Source organism: Aythya fuligula, chromosome 1 (assembly GCF_009819795.1).
Source record: "Aythya fuligula isolate bAytFul2 chromosome 1, bAytFul2.pri, whole genome shotgun sequence".
NCBI lineage: Eukaryota > Metazoa > Chordata > Aves > Anseriformes > Anatidae > Aythya > Aythya fuligula.
In genome coordinates this window covers 73,797,766-73,823,642 of record NC_045559.1, presented here as the reverse complement: position 1 = coordinate 73,823,642, position 25,877 = coordinate 73,797,766, and the positions used below count along the sequence as shown (strand labels likewise).

Sequence of the window (25,877 nt, the reverse complement as noted above, 5' to 3'; positions counted from 1 at the left end):
ACCACTGAAGGCCCAGATTGGTCAGGCAGAATCTGCCCTTGGTGAAGCTTTGTCTTGCATGTACGTTAACGTTGCTTCTAGGAGGATCTGTTCCATGAACTTCTCAGGCACAAAGGGGAGGCTCCTGGTCTGCAGTTCCCTGGGTCCTCCTTTCTACCCTTTATTAAAAACAGGAGCAATGTTTCCCTTTTTCCAGTCATCGGTGACTCCACCTGACCGCCACGACTTTCCAAACACGACGGAGACAGCCTCGACGTCTTCCGCGGCCCCTTCCCCTCTACCCCTCCATCAAGCCCCACGACCCTTACCCCGCCCGTGTCCCGTAGGCGCCGAGCGCCGCCATTTTGCGACATCCGTGCGCCGCTGGCTCCGCCCCACCGCTTCCCCCCCGCCACCCAATGAGGGCCGGGGCGGTGCCGCCTGTCATGGCCACCCCCGCGCTGCGGCCTTGAACACCAGAGGTCTCCGTCGCCGATTCCGCCGCCGCCATGGGCACCGTGTACGCCCGGGTAGGGGCCGCGCCGCGGGCAGCGGTTGGGCAGGGACCGCGAGAGGGTGGCCTCGCTGCCTCCACCAAGCTCTCCCTTCGGCGACCTTCAGGCGGGTCCGGGTGGCGGCACCGGGTGGCCGAGCGGGTTCCCTCTGGGGGGGCACGGGGACATGGGAGCGGCCTGTCCCGGCCGGGGGCTGCCTGCGCTGACCTTGGGGCAATCAGGGGCCCCGCGGAGCGGCCCCGCTGTCCTTCCCTTAACGCGGCCCAGGGGAGCCGACCTGGAGACGCCTGCAATCGCGACGTGCGTAACTGCGGTTGTAGTCCCAAAGCAGAAGTGCTTCAGCCCTCTGTGCATCTTTGTGGCTCTCCTCTGGACCCGCTCTAAGATGTCTACATGCTTCTGTTGCTGGGGGCCCCAGAGCTGGCTGCGGCACTCCAAGTGGGGCCTCACAAGGCAGGGAGGGGGATAATCCCCTCCGTCGACCTGCTTCTGGCCACCCCTCTGTTGCTACAGCCCAGGATGCAGTTGGCCTTCTGGGTTGCAAGTATGCATTGCTGACTCAGGCCAAGCTTTTGGTCCACCAGAACCCCAAGTCCTTTCTGCAGAGCTGCTCTCAATGAGTTGTTCTCCCAGTCTGTGCTCATGTGTGGGATTACCCCAACCTAGGCGCAGCACCTTGCACTTGGCCTTGCTGAACCTCATTAGCATGACTTAAATTATATTTTGATATTTTTCTCCTATTTTTGGTTTCACATTCATCTGTGAATTGCTATTCAATATCATGTGGAGGCAGTGCATTCCATATTTGCCTTAGAGCTATTGAGAGCAAGGAAGGACTGTTTTAACTTGTTTCTGATGTGTAACAGGAATTTGCTATTCCAGTAATTCTTAAATAATGTAGCAAGTACTGAATTAGTGATTTAAGACTAAAAGTGTATTTACAGAGTTATCCAATCCTGGCTTCTGATTTTGCAGGTAAACCTATATTCACTCTTGCTTGATTCCATTGTCTTCTGTTAAGAGTCTTATTACTGTAGGGCTCTTTCAAGATAAAGCCATAATGTACTGCAAAACATTTTGATTACAACACTCACCTGAAGAGCTCTGATGGATGGGGACTGAGGTTCTTGAACATTACTCAGAAGGATGCTTTTAAAAGACATTAAAATACAAAAGTATGTAAAAATGTACGTAAAGCCAAGTAGTGCACTGAACACACCTCTTTTCTTCATTGTTCATCCTTTGCACTCCTCTTGCTCCCAGAAACCCAAGCTAAGTGTTGGCTCACTTATTTTAAAATAATAACAAAACAACAAAAAAAAGGTACAATTCATGTTTAACACAGGATGCATGCTTTACAAATAAGGTTATTCTTGGAAGAGGGCAGTATTATTTTGATAAATCATGGAAGCTATTTTTATTTCACTAAAATTGTCAGTAAGCACGTAGTTAACAAGTATGCTGGTAATTCCCCTCACTTTAGTTGTTCTGTTTATCTTTTTTGCTCCCCTGTGACCTGATGAACACAGGGTCAGGAACCATCATTTTTCTTTAAAGAAGACAACTTGCAAATCACGGACTATATTAAATGGAGCTTTTTGGTATACTTTCAGAGTTGGAGCCCCTTCCAATGAGTGGGCCAGACTTTGGTGCCTTGGGAGAAGAAGCCGAGCTGGTTGAAGTTGAACCTGAAACCAAGCAGGAAATTCTTGAAAACAAAGATGTAGGTACCACGTCAACATCCTGATGTTTTTTTTTCTTAACATAAATGTCTTAGGGCACTTTCATTTTTTTCCTGAGGGAATTTTCTAAACTATGGTGTGAGATGTGAAAGAATTAAATTTAGTACCGTAAATTTAATCTGTTGTTGTCTAGTTTCTGTCCTTTTTTAACTTGCCACAGGGGTTATTATTAAGCTTTGAGCTAATAGACGTGTTTCTAGATGCTGATTTCTTCCTTCTTTCATAAGAGATTTCTGCCCTGTAATACTGTTTAGCAGCAAGCTATGTAACAGTCCTTAATCTGCTTGAGTGCAGTATTAGGGGCATAGTTTAGTGGGGGATATTGGTGGTAGGGCAGTGGCTGGGACCAGATCTTGGAGTTCTTTTCCAATCTTAATCATTCTATGATTATATGTTTAGCCATGTTTTGGGTAAACGGCCACTGCGTGAATTATGTCACTATGGTAAATACTAACTTCAGCAAAAGATGTTTTTCTGTTCTATTTTGATTTTTATTTCATATGTCTGCTTTGGCTCATAATAGTTTTAACCATACTAGTGGGAAGAGATGTCATGCATCATCGTAGTTTCTGTATAATTTTCCTTTTCCTTATTCAATTCAGAGTTACTGCCCTAGAAGCTTGGTAATATATATATTTTTAATTATTATTTTATTTTGTTTATTCCATATTTATTCTGATATTTTTTTTTATTATGCAATTTGCATTAATGGTAGGTTGTTCTTATTCTGCTATCTTATTCATTACAAATACATGAAACATTTGCAGGATTTTTTGGTAGTTATCCCTAAAATTATAATACACTGAAAAGATTGGAAAAATAAGGGAAATTCAAATGCACTACAGTTATTGCATCAGCTAACCTGGAATCTGTTGTGATTTTTAACATAAAATGGTCTCAGTTAATGATACAAAAAGATGAATATATTTAAGAAAAGAGATAATGCTGTGATATTAATATGCACTTTAAGCTACAAAGCTCCAGTGGTAGTAAGAATTTTAATAGTTTAAATATATATGACTTGAGGTGGGTTTTGTTTTGTTGTTGTTGTTTTTTTTTTTTCTTTCCTTATGTGTAGCTGATGCAAGAAACGGCTAACTACAGCTAAAAACATGCTTTGCCTTAAGTGTCTCAATATGTTAATATTATTTCTGTGGTGTCTTATTTCACCATCTTAACACTTAGGAAACCCCAGCAGCAATACTCCACTACTGTCTCTTCTGCTCTAAACAGTATTAGATTTGGTTATTCGAGTTTTTTCTCTTTACTTTTCTTGTTAAAGGAACAGTTTTCCAGAAACGTAGGTGGCACTGATTTCTCCTGATGTAGGCTAGCAGTAATCAATCTAGGAATATTCAGGATTTTTTTTCACTTAAAAAAAGTAATAATAATTATACATAAAAAAGTGTTTGTGTTTTTTTTTTTTTTTTTTTTTTTTTAAACTGTTTTTGATGCTCATTGTTAGATGCAAGCTCAGTATTTGTGTTTCAACATCTGTTACCTTTAGGTGGTCGTTCAGCATGTACACTTCGATGGACTTGGAAGGACCAAAGATGACATTATCATGTATGAAATCTCTGATGTTTTCAAGGCTAAAAATCTCATTGATGTAAGTACTATAGTGAATGACACCTCGATTTAAAAATTCATGTTATGGTTTTCTATCTTCCTGCATTGGGCTTTTCTCAGATGTGATGCAACTTTGCCTAGTTTTGTGATGATTCTAAACTTGTCATATGGAAGACAAACTTAAATGTGTGATACTGTATTTTGTGATGTGTTTAGCTCAAAGGCATTGAGAGATGGCAAACAGTAATCGCATATTTTCAGCTTCACCATTCCTGTTTGAGAATTGCTAACAGGATAGGGGAGGTTTTCATAGAATCAGAATATCCCAAGTTGGAAGGGACCCATAAGGATTATCAAGTCCAACTCCAAGGCACCTCACAGGTCTACCCAAAAGTTTAGACCATGTGACTAAGTGCACAGTCCAATCACTTCTTAAATTCAGACAGGCTTGTTGAAGTGACTGTTTACCTGGGGAGCCTGTTCCAGTGTGCCGCCACCCTCTTGGTGAAGAGCCTCTTCCTGAAGTCCAGCCTAACTTCCCCTGCCTCAGCTTAACACCGTTCCCGCAAGTCATACAACTGGTATTTACTGTGTTCAGTTTTGGGCCCCTCGCTACAAAAAGGACATTGAGGTGCTTGAGCAGGTCCAGAGAAGGGCGACGAAGCTGGTGAGGAGCCTGGAGAACAAGTCCTACGAGGAGCGGCTGAGGGAGCTGGGCTTGTTCAGCCTGGAGAAAAGGAGGCTCAGGGGTGACCTTATTGCTCTTTACAGATACCTTAAAGGAGGCTGTAGTGAGATGGGGGTTGGTCTGTTCTCCCACGTGCCTGGTGACAGGACGAGGGGGAATGGGCTTAAGTTGCGCCAGGGGAGTTTTAGGTTGGATGTTAGGAAGAACTTCTTTACTGAAAGGGTTGTTAGGCATTGGAACAGGCTGCCCAGGGAAGTGGTGGAGTCACCATCCCTGGAAGTCTTTAAGAGACGTTTAGATGTAGAGCTTAGGGATATGGTTTAGTGGGGACTGTTAGCATTAGGTCAGAGGTTGGACTCGATGATCCTGAGGTCTCTTCCAACCTAGAAAAATTGTGTGAAATTCTGTATTTACAGAGAATAGGTCACCTGTTTCTCCACTCCCCATTATGAGGAAGTTGTAGACCATTATGAGGTCCCCCCTCAGCCTCCTGTTCTCCAGGCTGAACAGGCCCAGTGACCTCAGCCACTCATCATATGTCTTCCCCTCCAGGCCCTTCACCATCTTCGTTGCCCTCCTCTGGACACTCTCCAACAGCTTAATGTCCTTTTTATACTGTGGTGCCCAGAACTGCAGACAGTACTCAAGGTGAGGCTGCACCAGAGCAGAGCAGGACAATCTCTTCCTTCGACCAACTAGTAATGCCATGCTTGATGCACCCCAGAATACAGTTGGCCCTCCTGGCTGCCAGGGCGCGCTGCTGGCTCATATTCAACTTGCTGTCAACCACAACCCCCAGATCCCTCTCTGCGGTACTGCTCTCTAGTGTGTCATCACCCAGTCTGTACATATAGCCATGGTTGCCCCATCCCAGGTGCAGGACCCAGCATTTGCCTTTGTTAAACTTCATGTGGTTGGTGATCGCCCAGCTCTCCAATCTGTCTAGAACTCTCTGCAAGGTCTTTCCACCCTCAACAGAGTCCACAACTCCTCCAAGTTTGGTGTCGTTGGCAAATTTGCTCAAAACACCTTCTACTCCTACATCCAAATCATTTATAAATCATTGAAGAGGACTGGCCCTAAAATTAAGCCTTGAGGGATCCCACTGGTGACCATCCGCCAGCCAGATGTGGCCCCATTTACCACAACCCTTTGAGCCCTGCCCATCAGTCAATTGCTCACCCATCGTATGATGTTTTTGTTTAGCTGTATGCTGGACATTTTGTCCAGTAGGATCCTATGGGAAACCGTGTCAAAAGCCTTGCTGAAGTCCAAAAAAATCACATCAATTAATTTCAATTAATTTGCTTAAGAAAAGTTACTGGAGCTCAGCAAAAATGACCAGTGGCAGTCTCTACAATGGATGAAAGCGTAAGTTAGGCTGTGTGTCCTTGTACTTCTAGGTGGTGATTCCTTCTGGAGTGCAGCTGGCAGTAAATTGTCTTGCTCTGGCTGTGAAGGTCAAGTACACAATGAAGACAAAATTCTTGTTTTGTGTGTTTTTTCTGACTAGATGTCCCTCTGTAGTGCTTGATTATGGAACTGAATTCGTAATGAGATTCACTGGGTTTTATCTCCAGTTGGGGCAGAAAAAGAGTATGTGTGTGAAATTATGGATGAAGTGTGCGTGCCAACTTTTTAATTTAGGCATCTTTCCTTTTAGCACTGTAAAAAAGTGCAAAGGAGTCATTAAGTCTTTACGTGTAGGCTGGTCTAGATTTTAATAGATTAGGATAATGTGTTTTTTTTTCTTTTTTTTTGTGAAAAGCATGGGTCCAGTAAATAGATGTGTAAGATTTAAGTACTGAAACCAATTTGAATAATAGGTTTAAGCATTCTAACAATTAGGATGCAAGCTAGGTAGGAAATTAAGCCAGATGCTCTGGGTTTAATTTCTTGATAGATTTGAATGTTAAAGTGGGTTGTGATTATTTTGAAGGCACATATATATATGTATATATCTGTGTATACAAAATCTGTAAATATTGCATGACTTAGCAGCATCTTGTTTTATACTATTTTAGTAAGCTGAAAGACTGAGCTATTTATCTCATCCTGTAGGTAATGAGAAAATCACATGAAGCTCGTGAAAAGTTGCTTCGTCTAGGAATCTTTAGACAGGTAGAGGTTCTGATTGATACCTGTCAAGGTATGTATTGCCTCATTAATTCTCACCTTTTTTTTCATACACACAGACACACATAATGTACTTTTCCCTGTGCTATAGGTCAGGCATTTTTTGTGTATATAACTTATAAAGGTATATGAGAGAGCTTTGTGTATTTTAGGTATACGTGAAGGTGTGCTATGTATAAGAATGTAAGTGCCTATGTCTGATATCCAGATGAAAAAGATGTATTTGCCTGTGGCTGCGCATATGTGTATAATTATTACTTGTATATTTGAAAAAATGAGTGAATTTCAAGCATTGAAATAATTACAGTACACATCCCTTAATGCAAATTTTCAGAGGAAGGATAAACGCTTGAGGAAGAGTTTGAAAGTACTTCCTGTACTTCCATGTATTAAACTCACTTAAGTGATATTATATCAACATATTTGTTGTGCTTAATGGAAATACTAGTAATTGTATCAATGCTTGTAATTAAAAATGGTCTTACACATATGGGGCAGCTGTGTGTATGCAGGTTGCTCAATAAGGCTCATTTGGCATCTCCAGTCTTGTGATCGCTTTGCAACCTCAGTGTTCTTTTCAGCAGAAGAAGGTGGCATTATTGAGAAGGAAATGCAGTGCAGTTGCACAGGCTGTTAGTGATGGGCTGCTGTCCCAGTTGCTTCAAGCAGAATTAGGTACCCTTGACAGCTGTGTTTTTTGAACAGCTGCCTCAGCCAGAGCCCTGAGGGAACCGGATGGTTTTTGTTGTCCAGCACTTAGCCACAAAGTGCTGGGAGCTCTGCTCTAGTTGACAGCGTTATTCTTGACATGTCTGGACCACTTTAATTTATATTTCATGTAACATAAGAATTTGTGTATGGCTTTGTTTTTAGTAGGTGGGTAATAAATATTGCTAATTCATTATTAAACTAGCAAGTTGATGATTAAAGCCAGATGCACTTTGATTGAAAAAAATTCTGAATGCACATCCAAACAACATCTCAAAATCATAGAATATCCTCAGTTGGAAGGGACCCACAAGGATCACTGAGTCCAACTCCTGGCTCCACACAGGACCACCCAAAAATCAAATCAGACCCCATGTCTGAGAGAGTTGAACTCTGTCAGGCTTGGTGCTGTGACTGCTTCTCTTCCTCATCCATCTTGCCTTCTAGACCCCTCACTATCTTTTCCTCGAGCTGTTTATCTTTGTAATGTTGGGGTTTTATTATTGTTCAATTCAACCAGTTAAAAAAAAATAATAAAAATCAAGTGATCTTATGTCTGTGGGTTTGGATTTTTTGTTGGTTGTTTTTTTTTCTTTTTTTTTTTAAGTAACCATCTAGAGATGATGCTTTTTATTTATTTAGGAGATGATGCCCTTCCAAATGGTTTAGATGTAACCTTTGAGGTAACAGAATTAAGAAGACTAACTGGAAGCTATAACACTATGGTTGGCAACAATGAAGGCAGTATGGTACGGATCATTTCAAATATTAATTGATTCCTGTTGATATTCCTCTTGCTTTCACATTTCAAACCTAGCAAGGAATTTGATGATTAGATAAGTGAGGACTTGATCCAAGCCAAATTATTTTCTTGATCCAGCTTTACTAAGGCTTTGTCAGACTTTTGTCTATGAAGAGCCTTTGTATTAGTCAGGCTTTCACTCAGCAAAAGCCTGTTTCACATGAGAGAAGAACTTTGTATAAACACAAATTAGCTGTTCCACCTCAGTATGTTGTTTTTTTTTTTTTTTTTTTTTTTAATTCTTAAAATGAATTCAGTTATTTATTGATAGTATTTAAGATGCTTTATTTACTAGAGAAACCATTAAGCAGTTTGGCATCTAGCTTCTATGAGAATTATTTAAATGTTTTTTCTTCTCAATCAGAATACTTGAGGTTTGACTTAAAAATTGTTCTAATTTTTCACTTATTTTAGCTCACTAGTAGTTATATATATATATATATATATATATATATATATATATATATATATATATCTGGGTTGCAGAATGCTAGGTTTTTCCATGACCATTATAAACCATGGGACTTACTTCCATTTTATTCACTTAAGAATGCATCAGATTAAAATATGGTGTGAGAAATATATACCAACTAACACAAAAACTAACAGACATACTGTTGTTCTGTTAACATGGCTTTAACAGTGGTGCTAGTTTAAATAGATCCTGCTTTCATGTGCTCATTCCTGTACCTGTTGTGCCTTCTCATGTGCACAGTTTAGCTCGTCTTGGGCCTGCTAGATAAGCCAGATCAAGGGACTCATCTTTTTCTTCCTAGGGGTATTTTTAACTGGATAAGATACTGCACAAGTCAGGTAGTGGTCTTTTGTGAGTGCAGGGCAAATAGTAACCTAGTGAACTGAGAAATGGTTATGCAGCTCTGCTGCTGAGATCAATGCTCAGGATATCATGGTCTGAATGAAATTGGTACAGAATTCTGTAACTGGCTCTTACCTGACTTGGGGCAGTTCCTGGTCTCCTCTTGGTGAGACCATCCCTGCAGCCCCCCTTGCTATGACAACCTTGACACATAAACCCAATGCTCAGTTCTAGTGCAATTTGAAAACAGTCTGAAAACTACCTTGGTTTCTCTCTCTTTTTTTTTTTTTTTTTTTTTTAACTCAGCTTCTCTATCAATTTAATTTTCATTTGTTACAGAGAAGTAAAACACTTGAACAATATAAAAGCATGTTCATGTATACACCTAATTGTGGCAGCAGAGATTGTTTCTTTAAGAGTTAAATTGATTTGACATCTATTCTAATCCCTTAAATTCATCTGAAGCCTGTTGATATAATATTTTGTACTAATAGCCCTTTGGATTAGTGGTTTCTAGTTGGATAATTGCATAGTAGCCACCATCACAAAGTTCAGATGACTGATTTCCTTCCAATAGCTGTTAAGCTTTAAAAACCTGATCGACTTTGTCTTTTTAATGTTATTTTAAAATAGCACACACAACAGAACAATCCTGGATGTATCTGTGACTGGGGGAAACTCGTTCTATCATTTCTGCCAAAGGACCAAGTACTGTGAATAGGATACAGGGAATTTTTGTGTGAACGGGAAAACATTTAACAGTTTCAGTTCCAGTTTCTGGAAAATTGTGATGGTACATTGTGCTGCCGTCAGGACTGATTGCAAAAATATTTTGTTCCTCAAAACAAAAATTTGTAAGTGGCTCTGTATTGATGATTTTCTATTGGCTTCCTGCTGTGGTACCAGTGAACCCTACCTGGCAGATAATTTTCCTGATGATCAGCTGGAAACTGCAGTTGCCAAATATTTGTTATCCCATGCTTCCAGACTGGCTGGGAAATTTTGCTTGAAATAATAGCAGTACTGATGATACAGAGAATGCAGATTATGTCGGCAGGTATTGGACAGGACTAAAGAATGGATGATGATACTAAACGTAACTTGTGCTACTGCAACGGCTGCTGCCATTGCAAAGAGAAACCTAATTTACAAGAACAACACATTCAGTTACAAGTATTTTTTAATGCCTTTATTTCACATTCTTAGGGTAGATGTGCATATCTTCACCATATGATTAAGACGCAATTTAGCAAACTGATAACTGTGTATTTTATTTTTTTTTTTTAATTTATTTAGGTACTTGGGCTCAAGTTCCCCAATCTCTTTGGACGTGCAGAAAAGGTAACCTTCCAGTTCTCATATGGAACAAAGGAAACTTCATATGGCCTGTCATTCTTCAAACCACAGCCTGGAAACTTTGAAAGAAAGTAGGGAATGCATTTCTAAGTATTTCTTTTTTAATGAATTTTTAAGATATTTCATTGAGTAATAACTAAAATTATTCGTAGATCTGTTTGGTTTTTTTTTTTTGTGATAATGTAAAATTCCATCTACTTAAATATAGTTTCACTTGCAAATCTACCAGTAATATTGTTTCAGTTTTTCAGTTAACCTGTATAAAGTAACTGGACAGTTCCCTTGGAGCTCTCTTCGTGAAACTGATAGAGGAATATCAACAGAACTTAATGTAAGTGTAGCAGGGGTGTTTGTGGAATACATGCTTCATTTACATTTGATTCAGCTCACAAATATTTGCAAATATGTTGCAAATATTTGCTTTACTGTGTGAAAAATGACTGAAACACTTGTGCACAGGGCAAATTTGTTATTATTTAAAAGATGTCAATTTTAAAATGACAGAGGTAATACATTGTAAGTCTTTTCTAGAATGTAATTTTATTTTCACCATATAAAAATGCTCAACGTGTTTTTCTTCACATTTTTAATGTTTAAAGCAGCATTTTAGAAAGACAGGTGGTTGCCTCGCTCAATCTAGTTCAAGATATTTTTTTTTCAAACTCTCTTGGTTGGAGCAGAATTATTCCCACATAAAAAATTATTTCTCCCTGAGACAAAAAGTTTGGAAAGAAAAAGCACAGATTCGTGTATAAATAAGACTTGAGAGAGCCTTGTTTATTTTAATTTTGTAGCAAAATTGCCCTTTTTTTTGTAGTTTCCAATCTGGAAGACCAATCACACATTGAAGTGGGAGGGTGTGTGGAGAGAGCTTGGCTGCCTTGCTAGAACAGCGTCCTTCTCCGTTCGAGAAGAAAGTGGACATTCTCTTAAATCTTCCCTCTCTGTAAGGCTTTTACTCATTTTAAATGTGGCATGTCTTATTGTGAGTAATCTCATATTTTTGAATGATTGCAAAGGAACTTTTTGTCTTATTTCCTAGTAGGTAGTATGTTTTATTTCGGATGTCTTTTGCCATGCTTGGTCATTCATGCACTCACCCAGGAGGTCCAAAGAGAAGACACTTTGAAAAAATGACTGTTGCATTTTGACTGTTACATAGGCTGGCCCATTCTTTCTTCAAGGCTGTGTAAAAGAACCTCCTTGTCATCTGCCATCTATTTTCGCAGTATTATCTTACTTTGCAGAAGACAGTATCAGTAATGTTCTTCATCCTATGATTGTTCTGCTGTTTCTAAATACACGCAATTTTTGACTGCTTGTCATCTTTGATCTGTAGGTCACATTGTAGGAGATGAATTTTGTGACAGTAACTGCAAATAGTTTCTGATACACACTGAGGCATTGTTGCCATATTTCTGATGTGTTCCATGACCAAAAATCATAAATATATATGATGTGGCCTCTAAAGTCAAAACGGAGTTACTCTGTCGGAATATTGTTTCCAAATCCATGGAGCTACACAAGCCTTAACTGGAACTGTGGCTGTCTTCCACTGTGTGCACAGGTTTTGATTGAAAATAATAGTGTCACTCTGTGGTATTCAATAGATAAGTGAACTGAAAAATAATTGGTTGATTCTTTTCAGCATGCCATGGTAATTGATTCCCGGAACTCTACAATCTTGCCAAAACGAGGTGCTTTGCTGAAAATTAATCAGGTAGTATTAAATCATTTATACATAATTGGATATTATATGTGTGTTTGAGTAACTCTTATTTTATTTAACTACCATTCATATTAAAAAATGCCTGAAATTAAATTAATTGTAAATTGACTAAGATACAATGAAGACTAGTGGTTACTTTTTTAAAATTGTGATTTTTTAACAGAAGCAAATTTTCATTTGTATACCATTGGTAAAAAAAAAATGCAGCTCATTTTGTGCCATTAGCACTAAATCATTCATTAGCTGAGATGCATTATCCCTGACAGTTTCTACACTAGATGGCAGATAATAGTCTCCTGTTTCCTGTCACTGCATGGTAAAGCTACCAGACTGTGGTCATATTGCTACTTACAAAATTCGCAAATCTTAGAATTAAAATTGAAAGATAGGGTAAAAATAACTCTCAAAGGCACATACACATGTATTATTTTAACACAGAAAATGGTTTTTACTCTTGTTATGTTTAGAGCTTTTAGAAAAGCTAGCTTTTCTGCTGTATGGGTTAATGCTTCAGAAGCATTAACTTCTGGAGTGTTTCAGAAGCAGGCTGCTTTGAAATGCCGTTGGAAGTAGAAGTGCTGCTGTTCTGTAAGCAGCAGTGAACTATTCTGATTAAGAAAGGTGGTTCTAATTCGGAATTTAGTTAGCATATTGTTACATGCTGCCTGTAACGCTGCTTCAGTCACTTATTCTATTCAGCTAGTGTTGGTGTAATACAGTCATTTGTCTTTGGCTTTTCAGCCCTGTTTTAGTGCATATGAAATCTCAGGTCCTAGGTAAATAAAATGAGGTTTGATTTCAGGTGCTGAATTTTCAAGCTCCATTCTCTTGTATCCTCATTTATGGAAATGGTTTAGAAAGCAACAGCCTTATACAGTATTTGGGAGAAAGAAAATGGTTAGAAAATTGAAATTTTTTTAATGCCTTATACAGTAAATTTTCTAATAGCCGTATACAGTAAATGGGGGAAAGAAAATGGTTAGAAAATGGAAAGAAAAGGGTTATGTGTGTTTTTTCATTGCTCCAAAACTCAGGTGTCTCAATATCCAATGTCTGTGTTTCTTATTCAGAAAACACTGCTTATGATGATGCAGGCATGATGATTTTGTGTTGAAAGAAACACATAATACGCTTTACAACTTTAAATTTCTGTCTTTGCAGGAGCTAGCTGGCTATACAGGTGGAGACGTGAGATTTCTGAAAGAGGATTTTGAATTTCAGTTGAATAAGCAGCTTCTCTGGGATTTGGTAATTTTTTTAAAAGATATCTTATTAATTGAATTAACAAATGAGGTTACTGAATCAATCAGTGTCTTATGATGATTTTTCACCATGGATTAGAAAAATATGATGAAAGTGAAAGATTGATGGTGTAGATACTTTGATTTATATTTTTGGAAATTAAATATGTATTTGCTGACCTTCAGTTGACCAAGACAGGATATCCTACTATGAAGTAATTCAATGACTTCTTGGCTAGATAAAAAGGATTTTGTTCTTCCCATGGCTACTAATATGAAATGAAAGCGAATGAAAGTGAAGCAAGTCTCATCATAAGGTGTACATAATTTTCTGTGATCCCTTGTCCATGAGTGTGGACTTGGGTACAACTGGCCTTTGCATGTGCTCTGTAACGAGATGTGCTTGTACCTCATGATGAGTTCACATGTGCTTATGACAGGGGAGGTGTCTGGGACTCTTAGGGCAGAACATAGCAGGAGTGGTGTGTAGACCAGGGGAATTATCCAACACTCGTAGCCTTGGTATTAGCAATAGATCTCACCATTTGGTAGTAGTACTTCTGCTTTGTACACAGACAAGAGGCAAATGAATAAATATGTTTGTTAGAGTATGTGGCTCCCAAGAAATAGATAAATAAGCAGTTATTACGGAGTCACCATCCCTGGCTGTCTTTAAAAGACGTTTAGATGTTGAACTTAGCGACATGGTTTAGTGGAGGACTTGTTAGTGTTAGGTCAGAGGTTGGACTTGATGATCTTGAGGTCTCCTCCAACCTAGACAATTCTGTGATAATGTGATATGGAATGTATGTCAACATAGTGAGTTATAAAAGATAGATGTAGTTTGATTTACTTACAAGGCTAATTTACAGGCAGGTAATAATTGTACTTTACTGGTAGCTATTTGCTGGACTTAGCCTTCTACAGGTTTAACATTGCCAGAAGTAATTTATGTCAACAGGTGTTGTCTTACTTCAAGGCGTGAAAATTTTTAAGTAAGTAGGAGCTGCATGAGTGTTCCCTTAGCTATTGTGAAAGTAGCTCTTGGTTTAAAGTCCTACTTCAAGGTGTAGCACTGCATAGTGTAGAAAGAGGGCAGCAATGAGTTTCCTGAAAATACAATTACTGAAGGTGTGATATCCATGCATGCACATTTGCAACTTTCTGTCAGACTAATGGGAGCTCTGCCTTCACTAAGCAATGGAAATTTACTAACACCGTTTTTAGGGAAACTAAATAATATGTATTTGTTAAAAAATAAAAAAATATATATATATATATTTTTTTTTCCTCCAAAGGTGTTTTCGGCATCCCTTTGGGGTGGAATGCTAGTACCTATTGGAGACAAGCCATCCAGTATAGCTGATAGGCAAGTTTGTTTGTTTGTTCATTCTAAATGTTTCTTAATTTCTTGCAGTCAACCCAGGTAATGTATGAAAAAAATGGTATAGCAGAAGAGAGAAGCAGAAGTAGCTCTGATTTTGAGGATAATAAAATAAAATTTGCTTTAGTTGCATGTTAATAATCAAAACAAGTTTTCTGTTTTTCATTTTCGTATTGGGGAGGGATAAATTTGTTATTGCTAAGTAGTAGCTCTGCCTGCCAATGTTTGCAATTGCAAACGAGTATTTACCATCTCCAAAATTTCATATTGGGCATAGTTAACACTGTAGGTATCTTTACCAATAAAGTCAAGTTACATAATAGCTTTACTTCTAATTTTGCCTTCCAACACCTCCTTTTAAAGATCACTAGCAGAAAGCATTTAGATTTAAATTTATTTACAAGAAGTGCTAAATGTCAGTTGTGTTAACTTCGCATATAATGGATCTTAACTAGAGTATTTCTATCAAAATTCTTACAACAGATTGAGATTCAGGGTTCTGATTCTTCAGTATTGGGGTACCTTCTGTTTTCATCTTTGTAAATGATGGAAAACTAGTTTTGATGTTTAGTACTTGATTTAGTTTGAAATTTTTGCTAAATGTGTCAGGATTTTGATTTTTATGTAATTTATTTTATTTCTTTAAGTGTACTGTACAAGGCTTTTTATAAGCTCACCCGTAACTCTGAAAAGCAGTGTTAAAAGTATGAGTAGATAGTTTCAAATACACCCTTACAAGTAAAGCATTAACCTAAATTTGACTGTATTCACTAGGTTTTACCTTGGTGGACCAACAAGTGTGCGAGGATTCAGTATGTACAGCATTGGACCCCAGAATGAAGGTCTGAAACATTTAAATCCCACTCTTCTAACAATACTGGAAGTATTAGTGTGTAACAAAGACTCAAATTCTATCCTTTAGCTTTTCATAGCTTTAGAATAATTGCTCCCTTTTAGGACTTGTTAGGTCTTTGATCTGTCGTTATATATTAGTTTCCAATGGAAAAAAGCCCAGTTGCTCTTAGTTAAGACATAGTTACATCTATAAAACAATCCTGTGTTTGTACTTGCGTAGGTTACTGTTACATTTGTTCTCTTTGTACTGACTTTAGACTTTTTGTGCATAAAAATACACACCATTTTCTAACATTTCTTAAAGGGAATTTCACCAGTGTATATTTTTTCCTAAAATAAGTAAGTAGGTGCCAGAGCTCCCTCCTCCCCTTTCCCTTCTCCCCCTTCCCTCCTCCCCCTTCCTTTAAGAACAACTTGGGGATGTACCTTTAAGAGCTGGGTCTTTTCTTGTATTTCACAGTAAATGCTTTGATTTCTGCATTTCCATAAATAGGTGATTACTTGGGAGGAGATGCCTACTGGGCTGGAGGCTTGCATCTGTACACTCCTCTACCTTTCCGGCCAGGTCGAGGAGGTTTTGGAGACCTTTTCCGAACACATTTCTTCCTCAATGCTGGAAATCTCTGCAATCTTAACTATGGTAAGACTCAGTAGCCTTGTAAAGTAGAAGAGAACTGTTATGAGTATTTATTCAAAAGCAATTTGTTTACTACCCATATTTTGGAGGCCGTCAAAAAGCTGTTGCTGTTAACTTGCATGTTTGGTGGATTGCCAGTGTTTTTGTTTTTGGTATTTTTTTTTTTTTACTCCTTGCATAAATCATAGCACAACTTATAGGAAAGAGAGCTAGGATGGCAACATCAGAATCTGTGAATTGCTGGTGTTCATAAACTAGTGTGGGGTAGTTGAATCATGCCTGCTGTTTTATAACATTCTAAAAGGAGACTGGAAAGTGATGTTATAGTGATACTCTCACGTTTTTGGAGATGGACTAAATAAAAAGTGGTGGCATTAGAGGATAGAAGAAGGTGTGGTAGTTGAAGGGATTTTTCTTTGATGCCCAGCTAGGCCCCAAACAACAGTAACACCGGGCAAACTTCAGCCTAGTTTTATTACTGGGAGTGATGTTATATGGTACAGAATATCCCTTCAGTCGGTTTTGGTCAGCTGTCCCAGGTGCTTTCCCTCTGATTCTCATCCATTGCCCACCTATTTGCTGGGGGGTGGAATGACAGAGATATGGAGAAAGCCTTGGTGCTGCATAAGTAATGTTCAGTAATAGCTGAAATATCAGTGTGTTATCAACACTGCACTGTTTACAAATCCAAAACAAAGCACCATAGCACCTATATGGGCAGCTATGAAGAAAGTTAACTCTATCTCAGACAAAAACAGTACAGGAATATTGTGATATTTGATATAGTCTCCCTTGCTTGATGAAGAGAGATGGCATCTGTGTGAGAGGGTTGTACTATATGCAGTGCAAAAAAAACAGATGAATCAGCTTTAAAACTAGCAGAGCTAGCTAAAGACTTTTAGTTCAGTTTTAGTACTTATTTCTGGATTCATGCAAGTATGCATAAGATGTGATGAGAAAAGAAGCTCAAACAGAACCTTAGAAGTGGGTAGTTTGAGTCCAAACTACTTGGCATTTACAAGATTTGTGGGTAATAAATTTTTAATCTTCAGAAGGTGCTCCCAAGTAGTCAGTCTTCTAGCTCTGGCATTCCAGCTTGTCTTTGAACATCTTGGCCATCTACTTTGATTCTTGTTCTCCTGGTCTTTTGCTTTTAGGTGATGGTCCCAGAGCTCACCTGCAGAAGCTGGCAGAGTATATCCGATGGTCTTACGGTGCCGGAATAGTTCTCCGACTTGGAAACATTGCTAGATTGGAACTTAATTACTGTTTCCCCATGGGAGTACAGTCTGGTGACAGGTTTGTTTTTTACACCAATTTCTTTAACAGTAACTAGTTTTAAAAGTGACTGCACTTCTGTCTGGTTTTGGCAGAGAGAACTGCTGTCTTTTATTTATTCAGTGACAGTTCAGAGATTTTTTTTCAATACTTGATGCTCTTTTCTTTCAGCTGGTTATATTTATGTTGGTTTCACAATACTTCTTAGCTTAAGCCTGTTTATATCAGGTTTCAGAGTTCATTTAACTTGACATCAGGTGTTGAAAAGTATAAATAGCTATGTAGCAGGTTTCATTTCTTTAGGGGAAATGATCACTCAGACAGCTCACAGGATTTTCCGAAGCCTTCCAAAAACAAATGATTGGATAAATAGCAAGCTCAATGTCTTTCCTTGAAAAATGAACACAAGTGTAACTGTATAGATAATGAGAAAGGGAGAACAACTTAATCTAATTTGTTAGCAACCAATTACCCTACACCAAGCAAATATTAAAATATGTAATAGAAAAGCTTAATTGGGGCTCTTGCCTGTGAAGTACCATGAATAGTGTAGGAGAAACTCTATTTTGTACAGGAATCAGATTATGTTTCTACGTGTCATTCATGTGAAATGTGAATGAATAACAGCAATTTGAAAATTATGGGCTTTATTTTACAAATGTAAGCACTCCATATGGATGACAGATTGGCAAAGCATTTATTTGAAAGAGCCTTTGTCAGCTGAAGTTTGAACTGTAACTTTCCAGAGACTGAAAGCCTTGGAAGCCTGGGGGTAAGGCGAATTAATTTTAATTTCATCAGTATGCTATAAATCACTTATGTTGTTTATTATTTGTGTCTTTTCAGGATATGTGATGGTGTTCAGTTTGGAGCAGGAATCAGATTTCTATAATACGGAAATTATTTACATCAGTACTACGAAGTTGAGCTCTGTAATTGAAATCAAGACTATACAGCTTGATATGGTCTATTTTTTTTCTTGAAATACTGATACACATTTGAGTGATTTACCTCAGACTCCACAAGAAACTATATTAAAAGAATTATGCTCTAAAGGTTCATTGTACCTCTGATTCTTATCAAAGATGGGAGAATGTAAGATTCTAGCTATTTTAGTTTTTACTTAGCAGTAGTTTCATAAAAAGTGAGACAGTTGTGTTGGAAATTGGTTCTTGAATACATTCGACATGACTGTAATTGTCATTGGCCTGCATAGCCTTCAGTCTTCCAACTGGAAGTCTCTCAAGTGCTGGGATGATCCAGTGCGTGTATGGTCGGAGTGGAAATTAAGGGGTAACAGTTTTTCTCCATCTTCAAAATGCATCAAAAATGATTTGGTACAAAAAATAATGGTATTTAGTGAAGCAGAATGTTCTGATTCAGGTATGTTTCACTACTGTAAAATCATCCATGTGTAAATGTGTTCTTTGCCTAGCATAGTGAATGCTAGAATTCAAGAATAACTTTGAAAGATTCTCAACTCTGAGGCAGTTTTGAGTCTTTAGTGATCTTAGTCAAGCCATTGATTTTGGGTCTTGCTGATTAGATCTTCTGTAGCAGTTGCAAAAACAGACATCTGGAAGTGATCACGTGATGCTACCTTGTTTGCTTTTGTGTCAGAGGCATGCCTCACTACTACCTTTTTTAGATGCTAATCACAAAAGTGGCCTCTGAGACTGGAGTAATTCACTAGTTCAGTCCTAATGAAGGACTTTTTGAAGATAGTTTAGATAGGTTGATAGACCTACATCAGTCTTCAGTTGTTATAAGAGAGTGAACCTGTAATCTACTTTTCCTGCATCTAAATTTACTTTTCTGTTGTTGTTTTAGGCATTGGAAAAGATAGAATTACAATACAAATAATATTCTGGGAGAGTAGAACTTCCCAGCTTTGTCCAGTCTGTCCTTGACTCTAAATCTCCTAATGTAATTGTATACTTCTGCTCAAGAACCAGTGCTAGACAAACTATTATACTCCCACTTTCTTCTATCCAACTAAAGGCATGGGTTTGCACATACTGAGAAGCTGTGTGACTTTGCTGATTGATGTCAGGATTCATGAAATCTTGTTCCCAGTCAAGTTAGTGCTGGCGGGCACGCTGTTCTTTAAAGAGGCTACAGTTTTATGCACTGCTTTAGCAGTGGTATATATTGTTATTGTACTAATACAGTGACTAAATCTGTTCATGTTGATAACTCACTTTCTGAAATACAAAGCCTAGAAACTGGTCTGTGTAGCTTTGCGGAGCTCCACTTGACTGAACATCCTTCCCCTTTTTATAAAGTTTATCAACAGGATCACAGATGTTCAAAACAAAGTGTGAATTACAGAAGTCGGATCTACTTCAAATACCAACATTTAATATAAAGATTTTTGTGTGTGTGTGTATCTAACGGGTTGTATAGCAGATACATATTTAACAAAGCATTTCTGATGATTTTTTGTTGTTACAAGATAAAATATGACACTATGTTAAGAATGTCAACAAATGTAAAGGTTTTTTTCTCCAGCACTATCTACATTTTAACATACAAAAATATTTTTAGTGAGAATAATGTGAATGTTTAGATACTAAAATATTGTTAGGATTTTCTCCCAGGAGTTCCAAGTTTATTTTGGTAATGTTGATAAAAATAGATGCATTCTGATACCCTAGGAACTCTATTTTGTGTGCATTGTTATTGAAGTCTTCTCACATTTAGTCTTTTAATATTGTGTGAGAGTCCTAAACTAGTATCAGTTTTCTATTCTAGAGGGCAAGGTAGCCTTCCTGAGTAGAAATAGTCTTAAACTGTGCACTAAGAATCTAGCTTACAATTAAGTTTTGAGAAAACTGATCTATACAATAAATTAAAGGATGAATGGGGAAATTCAGATGCCATCTGAAGCAGAGCTTTGTTGGCTGTGGTGTTTTTTCAGTGCCTACAGTTCTTTCTACGGGCTAAAAAAGACCTGGAGAGGGGAGAAGAGCACCTTCCTTATAGTCAAGAAGTAGCAGGAGCTTCTGGGGACAAGGACTGTGCAGTCTTACTGCTGCTGTCTTGAGGGCACCTCTGAACCAGTGAGAGCAGAGAAATGCATCAGTAACAGGGCTAGTGTTTCTATCACCAGTTCTAAGGCAGTGATTTATTGGAGCTGTTCCACCTGCATAAAACAAAGTTGAGAACATTCTTTATGTTTGGGAGAGCTGGTGGCATGAGGCAATGCTAATGAGTAAGCTGTTAGGGGGACTTTGGGCGAAGGTGGATGAGGAAACAGGGAGGTTGTTCGAGTGTAGGGGGCAGGTTTGTTGTGATATTGAGAGCAAAACTGCATTTGATTTGAAAAATACAAGCTTTAAAAATAAAATAGGATGCAAACTTATAATATGGTAATGTGCTTCAAACAAAAGTACGTTTGCTATTGGCCTGTGCTTTTCTTAATACAGGTCTGTACCTGTTGTTAGTGAAAATCTCAGCAGAGATGTAGCAACTAATGTCTGATACTCAGTGCCTTTCCAAAATACCTATTGAATTTTGTAGAAAGTGTTGTCCCTGTCATGTCCTTGGAGGGAAATGTGCAGAACTGTACTTGCCCATGTACAATAAAATATACAGACAGATGGAAATGTGAGTATGGGTCAGACTGGGTCTCCCTTCCCTGGTATGCATGAGCAGTTACTTGAATGAGAAAATAGTAATTTGTACTGATGTTGCAGGGGGAAAAAAGCCTCATTCCTCAATGGGAATAGTGAAGTTGGTCATATGCCTGGCATATTATCTTGAATTTTGTATGGGATAACTTAAGAAAATCACCTAAAATTACAGAATTTCAGTGTGCAAGATAGCAGTATTTTTCTGGCATTCTCATCTCTTTAAAAAGCCTAGAACCTGGCAGCGCCAGTGCTAGCAACAGATTTGAGAAGAATTTTTACACAATTTCTCTGCCATGAAAAGGTTTTTGAAATTGTGGAGTTTACTGCATGGTTTATGCCATCAGTGCTAAATTGCTGTTAGCAGCTGCAGTGCTCTTGGTGATATTAAGTTAATTGGGACAAGACTTTATGCAGAATGTGGTCTGTGCAAGTCAGAGCACTCAGCTTCCTTCCATTGTTAGAAAATACAAACTGGTCTGCAGCTATAGAGCTAATGTCTGCATGGAATAAATGGTCTTTGTAAAAAATTTTCAACTAGAATACGTAATATAAATTATTCTGAAGCAAATCAGTAGCATCAGTTAAGAGGCACATTTCTACCTCAGTAGTGAACAAGTACCATTATTTAAAAATAAAACCAAAATGACAACAAAAAAAAAAGCATTTTCAATCATTTGGTAGACCAGAGAGAAAAAATAATAGCATCTCATGTCTAAATTATCTATCATCTGAGAAAAATCAGTATGCATATTATTATAATAGAGGAAGACTGTATGGAATGATTTTCTATTTTGAAAAACCATGTGGTTCTGCTTTAATTCATTATGTGAAGAACTATGAGAGACCATTGCCCCATATATCCCAGGTCACCATTACTTTGTGACACACCTAATTACACTAATCTCATTTTGAATGGAGTATCAAATGCTAAAGTAGAGGAAGCAACAACAACAACAAAAACCTATAAAAAAAACTATCAATGTTAAAATGAGCAAATGTCAATCCAGACTTTTAAGTGTTCAGCAAAATGTTAAACCTAACAATTCTGGGATGAAATTAAAATAGATTTTTGAACTAGATTTGGTCTTTCCAGTGTAATTTTTTTTTGAAAGACGTGTTTTCTTAATGACTATACTCTCACAGAAATCTCCTGACAGAAGAGGGTACCAGAGAGAATTTTCTGGGTCATAAACTGCTGGTATCTCATTCTGTGTGGAAGGTTTCAATGAATAATGTAACTGGCTGCCTCAGTACTCCTCTTTACACAGAGCACAGACTTCAAATGGAAGGCCATTCAACTCATGCAGCAGCAGCTGTGCCACTCAGAATGGCTATCAGCCAGTTAAATTATTAAAGACTAACAAACACGTGATGAAAGTCCTCACATAAGCTCTTCATATCCTATTTAGAAGAGCACTGTTTGTTTGAACTTTGTTTTGTTTTCTTATTTTGAAGTGTAATACTGCTTTCTTTTGCCATAGACACTCCCTTCTTGTCTCAAACAATCCAGGGTCCTTTTATTTTACAATAGGTTGACATACTTTTCCTACTTAGGCTGTAAATTTAAACATTTCTGTTATAAACATATAGGATATCAAAGTGAGGTGAATTGATGTATTTGTGTGTTTTTCTTTAAATTATTGAAAGATATTTGCATATAAGTCTTTAAATTTCAAGTGCTGTACTTAGGTTGGTTAAGTTTTATATGCTGTTTGGACTGTGTGTATAGCTTGTGAACCAATTTTTGTGCTTTCTTGGTTGGAGTTTGTACTTACAGATTTTCAGATTACAATTTCATAAAAACATTCTGGTATGTGAAGTGATTGATTTTTTTTTTTTTTTTTTCTCTAAAGGTTGGATAAAAAGTTTTTTCCACAATGCAGTAAAGCTAAGTGTAATCTAAGACTTCAGTGTTAATTTTATGAAATGAAACAACCACTGTGGTAGTCCTGCTGTTAATTTAACATTTGTATGTGCTGCAGTGATGCTAGTATTTGTTTTATGGATTCAGGTTATTTTCTATGCACTGAAAATTGCATTTGTAAGCTATCTCACTTGGGCTATGCCTGTTGAATGCAGGTAAATTCCTTGCTAATTACATAATTTTGCAAAAATATATAATATCCTTAAATGAAATGGGCAACTTAATCAATGAATAACTTCGTGTACCTCTTCGGCATAAGTAAGGCTACCACTCTATTTCCCTCCCACCACTGTCTTTTTTTGTTTGTTTTGTTTTCCCTTCTGTTAACCCAAAATACTTATTTTAACATTAACTTACAAAGTGGAAAGAACTGCATGGACTCTTCTCTGTGGATGCAGTGTATGCCTGGTCTTTGTCCTGAGCCATCTGCTGCACAGGAGTTAATTTTACTGCCAGTGCTTGTATTGTAACACAAGTCTTATAGATCATAGATCTTTCACTCTGTGAAGATTTTGAGAGCATTCCCCAAAAAAGCTGGAGGAGCTGTGTTTAATAAATTATGCAACTCTTCAACACCCACAGTACTGACACTACCATTGCTAAATGATGCAAAAACACTTGACTGGCCAACTTGGTACTGAGGGATTTAGGCAGCTGCGGTTTTGGATAAGTACACTCAGAACTGTGTGAAAGATGCATCTATTCATACCGTAACTGAGTCTGACTGGCAAAAATGCATCTTGTTAATGACTCTAAGTCTTGAAATATTCACTGGAAAAATGTGTATTAACTGAATTGGTTGTAGTATTCTACACAGTAAAATACCTGAAATTTTTGGAATGTTAATCCATTTTTTCCACTAACAACTGAACAGGGTAAAACTCCTCTGCTATGGGCAATACACTGTTGTTTCAGGAAAACAAACTTATTTGTCCTTCCCAAGAAGCCATATCAATAAATAGTATTCATCAAAAGATCCTTCACAGGCAAACACAAGACAGGTTTTTCTTGCTGTGAGGTATAAAGATCAAGTGTTTGCTGGAAAGAGGATGTTTGATTAAGGCTGGGGCAGTGGGCTGTCTAATCAAGAACAACTTCCTCAGTTTTTAGTTTAGATTTACCATACATTACAAAATCAGAGTAGCATAGCATAAAGTTCACAGATTTTTAAAGGCAGGGTAGGGCTACCCATGAATTAAGACAAACACTTTTGTAACAAAGCATGACACAAGTGCCCTGGTGAAGCAGTAACCTTTAAAGAAAATATGAGCAGATTAGGGGAGAGGAGTATTGGTAGACACGTACATGGAGCCAGGATGTTGTGGACATGATCGTGTGGTCACTGCAATTTGTATCAGCTACGTGTTAAACATTGACTGCGGGCAGATCCTTATAAAATCCCTTTTGTATGCTCCATGCAACATTGATCACAGGATGCTTCCTCGTATCTTGCAATAAAAAAAAAAATAAAAATCAGAATTGAAAGCCACTGGCAGGTCTGGGACATGCCAAGGAAACTGGAAGAGAAGCTGAGGTTATAACCAATGTCTTAAGCAGGATTTCCACTTATTGAAATTACTTTCTGAAATCAAGAGGAAAAAAAAAAAAAAACACTTTTGACAGGAATAAGAAAAAAAAATCTGTGTAAGTTTCAGGACCGACCAGTGCTTAAAGAAACAATTTAAATATGCCCTGTGTTTGTGCTCTGTTTGGACACCAATTTATCATGTTACTAGAATCACCTTCTGGTTGCTGTTCCTAGCTTGTACAGCTCTTCAACTTGGCAAAGTGTTTTTTTTTGTTGTTGTTTTGTTTTGTTTTTGTTTTTAATGCCAGGCAGTGCAACTCATATCCCAGGGCTGCACATGCCTCCTCACAACTGTTAAAACACTTTGTACCCTTCCAAGGCAGCTCACAGGCTGAGTGAGTTGTGTCAGTGATGGGTGCCTTTGGAATTTGCTGTGTGCAGAGCGTGGGGAAGAGGAGGCGGGCACCACTGGTCCACCCTGGGGGCTAGACCTGCTGGAAGCTGGAAATTGTGCAGAGCATACTGGTGGTGCACTGGTACATCAGGGGACACCTCACAATGCTCCCTGAAGACCTGGGAGGGAGCAGGGCCGCTGAACACAATAGGCCAAGTAGGCCTCATTTCTGTGCTCTTTGTAAAGACCATTGCTTCTCTTTACCCAAACAAAAACATAAAACAAAAATGTTTTATGACAGTTTTTGTGATGGAGTCTGTGATCAATCAGAGTGAATCTATACTGACTCACAGAAAGCTGACTTCACAATCAGTAAGATCGTAAAGTAGGTATGTTTATTCAGTGCTGGGCAGCAAGGGGGCAGTCCCACCAAAGTCGTGCGCACCTGACGTGGCAACTTGCCATGGTTATATGCAGTAAAGAGTTACATATGCATGAAGTTTCCCAATATGCATATACATATGCATAACTGGTCCCCGCTTAGTATTAAAATTAGCTACAAGAAGTCATTTTCATAAATTCCTCTTGTCTGTATTTGCTCAGTGCCTTGTGGTGGTGGGCATTGAGGGTCATGGGGATGAAGTAAGATGTCTTCATCAGGGTTGAACTTTTCACCTCATCTCTTTGCGCATGCTCTCTGAGGCCTTGGTCACAATCTGGGCCATAAGGTTGGTTTGATCTGGTTCTTGGGGTCTGAGGGGCTCCTGTTATCTGGAGGCCTTGTATGTTTAACATTCCTTATCTTGTCCCTTTGTAAGCAGTCTCCTTATCTCTGACCCCTTTGTTAAAGTCTGAACCATGATGGGCTCCTGTTACCTGGAGGCCTAAGTGCAGCACAGGCGCAGTACATTGCAATATAGCATTTATTCATTCGTAATCAATCGCTCTCTGATTTCTAAT

General features: G+C 38.3%; 1 protein-coding gene across 2 annotated transcripts; it reads left to right on the top strand.

Moving 5' to 3' along the window:
• The first annotated feature begins 405 nt into the window (after nucleotides 1-405).
• SAMM50 (SAMM50 sorting and assembly machinery component) lies at nucleotides 406-22,876 on the top strand. 2 transcript variants are annotated; one of them, XM_032186686.1, is made up of 15 exons: nucleotides 406-509; nucleotides 2,108-2,217; nucleotides 3,744-3,845; nucleotides 6,555-6,642; nucleotides 7,980-8,086; nucleotides 10,253-10,383; nucleotides 10,556-10,643; nucleotides 11,130-11,258; nucleotides 11,961-12,032; nucleotides 13,203-13,289; nucleotides 14,581-14,651; nucleotides 15,441-15,508; nucleotides 16,015-16,161; nucleotides 17,316-17,457; nucleotides 18,283-22,876. In XM_032186686.1, exons 2-15 carry the CDS (start codon nucleotides 2,125-2,127, stop codon nucleotides 18,326-18,328), a joined length of 1,371 nt encoding a protein of 456 aa, XP_032042577.1. In that variant the 5' UTR covers nucleotides 406-509; nucleotides 2,108-2,124; the 3' UTR covers nucleotides 18,329-22,876. The 2 variants fall into 2 exon arrangements, with proteins under 2 accessions (XP_032042577.1, XP_032042587.1); XM_032186696.1 differs by having other exon boundaries at nucleotides 415-499.
• Nucleotides 22,877-25,877: the final 3,001 nt, after the last annotated feature.